The sequence below is a fragment of the Lathyrus oleraceus genome, chromosome 6, assembly GCF_024323335.1.
Source record: "Lathyrus oleraceus cultivar Zhongwan6 chromosome 6, CAAS_Psat_ZW6_1.0, whole genome shotgun sequence".
Taxonomy (NCBI): domain Eukaryota; kingdom Viridiplantae; phylum Streptophyta; class Magnoliopsida; order Fabales; family Fabaceae; genus Lathyrus; species Lathyrus oleraceus.
The window spans coordinates 12,811,698-12,818,409 of NC_066584.1; the positions used below are offsets into that span (position 1 = coordinate 12,811,698).

The following is a 6,712-nucleotide window of genomic DNA, read 5'->3' on the forward strand; positions in this document are numbered from 1 at the left end:
ACAGTTTATACTTAGATGAGCATTTTATCGAAGATGCTCGAATAATAAAAATTAGGTGTTACATTATGTTTTTAATTGGTTCTTTTTTATTTTCCGAAGGTAGTGGTTCTAGCATGCATATTATGTATTTAGCTTTATTTAGACATGTAGATAGAATAAGAAGTTACAGTTGGGAATCTGCTTGTCTGGCCTATCTCTATAGCTCTTTGTGCAAAAACTCATACAAAGACATTTACCTTTTCTTAATGTGTTATTTTTCTCCAAGCATGGGGTTGGTCAAGACTACTATCCCTAGCACCCGTCAACAACAACCCTTTCACATTCCTGTATGCACAAAAGTAAGTTGTTTAAATTGCTATATATTTACTTACTTCTTTAAAGATTATTATCTCTAACTAATATTTTTACCTTTTTGGTGCAGATGGTCTGCACGTGGTATGAGTTATAACAGATGTCCTAGACATTGTATTACTCAGTATCGCAATTTGTTGGATCACCTTTGACCGACAGACGTAAGAATAATAATCTCATTATTTCGTTATAATTTGTTAACTTCTACCAAGATTATAATCCAATTTTCTTTCACATTTCAGTTCATTTGGCGTCCATACCTAAATTTGGATCATGACCATGAGGTCAACGCTGAAGACGCGGCCGTATGGACTGCATGCACACCGATAATATGATTCACAACTGTGGAGATGCACAACAGTGATCGTGTGAAATTGCAGTTCGGTATGCCCCAAAACATCTCAGATCCCCCAACAAGCCTAGGAGAATGTCATCTGCGCAAAGTTAACGATCAATGAAACTTCAATCCATGGCAAAACTTCACAAGATCGGAGTGTCGCAAATGAAAGCACCGCCATGACCATGTCTTAACTGACACAGTCATGCCAAATGAAGAAAAAACAAGTCGTACTTATATGGCTTGGTACAAATCAGTTGGTTTTCAGTTTATCGCCGAGGATATGTACCTGTACGACCCACGCCAACAAACTTACACACCAGACACCTTAACATCTAACCCCCAACAACATTGTCAGACCGGATACACACAACCTCCTGTCCGTCAAACTTTTCGTTCCACCAACACATAAACATACAACCAAAACATGTCATACACTCAACCTCAATACCAAGAGCATACCCCATACCACCACCAATAAATTGATCATCAACTTGAGACTCAACATCGCTTCGAACCCAACACATCACCTTACCAAAGCCGCCTTAGCCAGAACACCCAACGATCATTCAACACCAACCGCCCCTCCTCCTACCATAGCCAAGAAGCCCAAACCTCATAAAACCAAAACCTCCAACAATCTTATCTCTACCAAACACCCCAACAATCTTTTCAACCTTTCCTCGACGCATCATTCACACTCATGTCTCCCTTCAACCGTCTTGGTCGCCCACCAATGAGTCAAACACAACCCAACTACTCTGGCATGGGTCATGAACTCAGCTACGGCGGTACACCCTCGATGCATACTGAAGACTATGTCGATTTGTTTGACTATCTCAATAGGTCATCTCCTGTAGTTGGTAAGGACGCTCCTGGCCCCTCAGATGCTCAAACACCAATAGTGAATCACCAACGTGGGTTAGGACCACGGATTAGGGTAGTTAGGGGATGTGGGACCGAAGGTCGGTTAGGTGATCCCGATCATCACCATTAGACTTTTTTGTGTAAACGGGAAATTTTATTAATATCAATTGGTCATATTTCAAAATTAACTATCACGTAGACCATTTAGCAAAAAAAATGAATTTTACACTTAGGCGTCAATCCAATTGGTGTCTCCTCTCAACTGATACACATGGACGTCAATTGGATTGGCTAGGGCAATCCAATTTTAACAACACATGGCCACTATTTATATAAGTTTGAATTCTTTTTAGACCACACACAATTGTCAATACAATCACAGCCGTATAAAATTATCGACAAAATCTCAACCGTTAAAAATTACACTATCAAATTTTTTGAAACCCTTCTAAAAGTTTGATTATCAAATGTATGAACTTTTAAAAAAAAAACGGTGATTTTAACTACCAAGTTCTTCAAAGTTTTGCAAAAAAAATCCAATACAACATGTGTTTTTCAAAAAAAAAGGGTAAATCTTTTGACACACCTTTTTTCTTTTAAAAATGGTACAAATGTATATCGGAGTTTTTACCTACACTACCCAAATTTTCAATTTATACAAGATATTTCATTTGTTCTGCTAGATTTTTAGTGCACCCTTTGTTTCTAAAAATTTAACAAATGTAATATAAGTATTATCGAAAAATAAATGGGTGTACGTTAGTGTGGGGTGTCAGGACAAAATTTCCTTATACATGCTTGCAATTGGGACTGATCTATGCTTCTTTTTTTTATGTCTGTAGATAGATGCATGGAAATGCCTACCGATATGCACGTGGAAGCCGCCAAACGAATTCAGAAATTTGCAGTGTACCATGAGCTATGGAATATTGTATGAGATAGGAAAGGGAGGGGATCTACTTGGATGGCATGGCTCTATTTATATTGGTGATCATGTAGATAGAAAAAGCACACATGATTATGATTTTAAGCTAGGACCAACGACAATATCTTGGTCCTCAAACAAACAACCAATTGTTAGACTCAACCACCGTAGCAAAGTTTGTGGCAGCTACATCATCTGCTTGCAAATGAGTTTTGCTGAGAAGAATCATAATGTTAATGGAATAAAGGCAGGCTTCCATCAGGAATTGCACAAGCAAGATTCAAGTAAAAATTGCATTGTGAACTACTGTGACAATAGTTCCAATATCAAATTGTCCAAGAGTCCTATGGTGTTATCAAACTGATACACTAATGCACACCTGATCAATTAGTTGATATCATTACTAAGCCTTTGAAGTTAGAGACTTTTTGCTCTTTGAGGAATAGCATTGGCATGTGTGACTTGAGTGATAATGATGTAAAATGATTTTGTTAATCTTGTTCAGCTTAAAGGAGGATGTGTTAAGCTTGAACATACTTTTTATTAACATTGAATTGAATCTATATAAAGCACCACACTAATGAAGATAAAACATGGGTCGAAGTTACATGCTAAACTAACAGTGTTGGAACAAATACACAAATCTAGCTGCAAAAGACATGTAGGATGATATATACAAGTTTACAACATTTCAAAAGCCAATCCCCCTTTTCCAAAGCTAGTACAACAGATAGCTCTTCATCGACAATTTGAAACGGGCAGAGGAAAAATGAAACTGACTAGCAAAAAAGGGAATGATGCGGTAAACTTTGAAATAGTCAACAAATCGGTTAAGAAATTGAAAACTAACCTAGGCTTTAGGAACTTGAATAAAAGTGCTTCTGTGTTTCTGCGGCCTATCACCGTGTGCTGACTCAATTCAACTATTTGGAGCTTTGGAAAATTCACATTCTGCGAACAATGAGATGCGATAAATACCATCACATCGTATAACCAAACATGCTCTAAAACCTGTCCGATCATAATGCTTCCGCCAGCTATCATAAATCTTACTTCTATTACTTCTACTTCCTTCTACATCTTGTGGAATGTAATTAAAACTGCAGAGATACCAATATGTATAAGCCACGATATATAGCATTTTTTTAAAAATGTAACTGCAAGCATGTCATGAGAAAGCTCTCTCTTTCTAAGGCATGCATTGTAGGATAGGCAGGCAACATTTCAAATAGTTAGTTACCAAGTACATATAAACAAGTAAGCTAATACAGGTTGAAATATAGTCCTGTATATTGTGTAATATATAACAGCAACAAGATGATAAAAACATGGATAGATAGCAACAGGAAGAAAAAAAATGGCTGCAAAAAAAATCCAAAGTGAAAAGAAAAGGAACATAACGATAAACAAGAGCTTTGAGATGGCGACAAGGCTTCTATAGTCTATGAAGCACGGTCACCTCAGACTTGGCGTGTCGTGGTGTCTGACAATTGTATGATACCCGTACGAAACCTATCGGAAAAGTCAGACGTGTCATAAAAGTCAAACAAGTGTCACCAAAAAAATGACATTTTTTGCTTAGACACTCTTTGAATTAGTGTATGACACCTGTATGACACTCATACAACACGTGGAAGACAATCCAAACAAGTGTTTCAAAAGAAATTTGTTTTTTTCTTTGGTCCAACATTCCTTATACATTTTTTGGTCAACTCTCAGACACATAAACATGAATTGAAACAATGTCATCAATGATGAATTTAAGGCATAAATTTTGATTATAATATTTTTAACTTTTTTTAATAATGGATAGATAAATGAAGTTCAAATGTTATCATTTATGTAGCGGTGTCAATGTTTTTGACATTGTTGGTGTGGAAATGTCTGTGTCGGAGTTTGTGCTTCATAGTCTATAGTAGTAAGGCAAAATTTCCTCAAATTCCAAAGTAGTAAGTTGTTCATAAGAAACTGCATAGCATACAAGTAGATGCATGCATGTATGTATATGAATAAATAAATTATAACAATAGCTTACCAATCAAGCAGAGAAGAAAAACAATTGAAACAGTTATTTGTGCAAGCCGACTGTATTGCATTTGATATTGAGATCTTTGAAGCTGTCTCTGAATAGCACCACACCATCCATAGAGATGCTTGTCGTAACATTCATTAGAACTATCGAGGTTACTTTTAGTCTTTTCGAGGCAGATATTGCTTCCCTTTTTTCAATAAAAGAAAAATAAAGAATTACAATATTAGTAGTAATTCAACAAATGCATTAGAAATCAATCAAACAAATCTCCAAAATGAACAAAACAACAAAAGCAGATTAAGGGCTCACCCTATTCAATTCATTCATTGGAATTAGTGCACTATCCGTTTCTTTATGATGATCCACTGTTTTCAGTTTTCTATAACCATTCTTCGGCCACTTCAATTTCGAGATTGATTCAACAGAAGTAAAAAATCCCGACAAACTTGGCACCTTATGCATTGGACCACCAGAAGAACCACTGGAGGAACTCAACTGATGCGGATCATCGTTAACTGAAATCTTCCAATAACCAATATCAGCACTAGCACTAGCTACCCTACGAAACCCGTGTGATACATCCTCCTTAGGTTCGCCACGTCCAGATGAAACATGAAAATCCTTCGAAAAATTAACAACAGAATCTTTATCACATAATCGCTGATTGTTACTTTCAGCTGCTGGCATTCCTGAAAGAAACATAGCAAGCTCATCTTTTTCTCCTTCGTCCAAACACACCCACGGCCGAGACGCCTTGCCACCCAAAGGGAAGGCTTCATTTAACGAAAGCTCGACCTTTTTTATCTTAGCCTCCATAGCAGTGATAAAATCACGGTGCCTAGTTCTTGCATCATTACCAGAGTTTCTACTATAACTTGACTTAGTTTCTCGTTGAAATTCCTCTAACTGCATTTCACAACAAAGCATTTCCGCAGAATAATAAAAAGAAATGAAAAAATTGAACGCCTTTTTTCATATGTGTCGGTGCTAAAGCATTTAGCATGATCAAAATTTACCTGCCATTTAGCAGTGCCAAGAGTAGTAAGTAAATCTCTTCTGAGTTCATTAGGGTTCCATATGCTTGAAGTATCTTTGGTGGCATGAACCCATGTCCTAAATGTAGATTCCATCCTTCGAAAACACAATAATTACAAATTAATATCCATAAATTTGAAGCAACACACATGATAAGATTTAATTCAATATTCAACCAGGAAAAAAAGGGGAAATATTTTTAAAAAATTAATTTCATACCAAAATATATTTCCAAAATCTAATAAACAACAAATTAAATAAATTAAAAAAGAGAGAGGAAATTTGATTGGAAGAAGAAATTGAAGGAATGAAATTAGTACCTATCTGCAGATTCCTGAACTTCTTCAGCAGCGTTGAAGAATGGATCTTTTTCCCATCGGTCAAAACTTGTCGCCATAATGAATAAGAAAAATGAATTGCAAATATAAACCCTAACTGGGGAAATTGAAAATCAATTGAAAGGCATAAAAATAAGAAGACAAAATAAAATAAAAAATGGAAGAGATGGATCCAAGAGAAGGGTTGTGGTTAGTTAGAATATGGTTGAGAATGAAGAGGATGTGGAAGGTAAATAAATAGGAATAAGGTTTTTGAAAGATTTTTAATGTTTATTTATTGAGTATAGTAGTCAACGAGAATTTCTCATAATGGTCGCATGTGGATAAGGTAATGCTGACAATGTTAGTGGTCAAAAAAGTACAACTACATCAGCGTCCTGCTCTATTTTGCAATTTTTATTCGGATGAATTGGGGAAGGTTCCGGTTTTAGGAAATGAAGGAAAATATATATAGAGAGAGAATATTATATTTATCTAATATAATAAGGAATAGCGAGAGATTAATATATTACTATATGTGTCAATGTCTCCTCATTATTATCAATACGTCCACTAAAAAAATTATAATACGGATATATGTAAAGCTATTTATAAACTATCCACTCAAATTATTTTACACCATCACATTGGTGGTGAAAATTGCATTCACAATCTTTTGAATGAATATATTCTTTCTTTAGTGTTTATTTGATAATATCAAAAGAAAAAACTAACTTTTAAGATGTAGTTTTTTAATTTAAATCAATAAAAATTAAGTAATTGTTTTTAGTTAAGTAATTGTTTTTTAATTTGTAGTTTGTAGTTTTTTACTACTTTGTGATTTCTTT

At 35.3% G+C, this 6,712-nt stretch overlaps 1 protein-coding gene across 2 annotated transcripts; it reads right to left on the reverse strand.

Annotated features, from left to right (window-relative positions):
- Positions 1-3,001: 3,001 nt before the first annotated feature.
- LOC127092326 (uncharacterized) lies at positions 3,002-6,214 on the reverse strand. 2 transcript variants are annotated; one of them, XM_051031175.1, is made up of 6 exons: positions 5,868-6,214; positions 5,529-5,643; positions 4,822-5,418; positions 4,516-4,699; positions 3,882-3,992; positions 3,002-3,580 (listed from the first exon to the last, which is right to left on the reverse strand). In XM_051031175.1, exons 1-5 carry the CDS (start codon positions 5,942-5,944, stop codon positions 3,916-3,918), a joined length of 1,050 nt encoding a protein of 349 aa, XP_050887132.1. In that variant the 5' UTR covers positions 5,945-6,214; the 3' UTR covers positions 3,002-3,580; positions 3,882-3,915. The 2 variants fall into 2 exon arrangements, with proteins under 2 accessions (XP_050887132.1, XP_050887133.1); XM_051031176.1 differs by lacking the exon at positions 3,882-3,992 and having other exon boundaries at positions 5,868-6,207.
- Between the last annotated feature and the right edge of the window lie 498 nt (positions 6,215-6,712).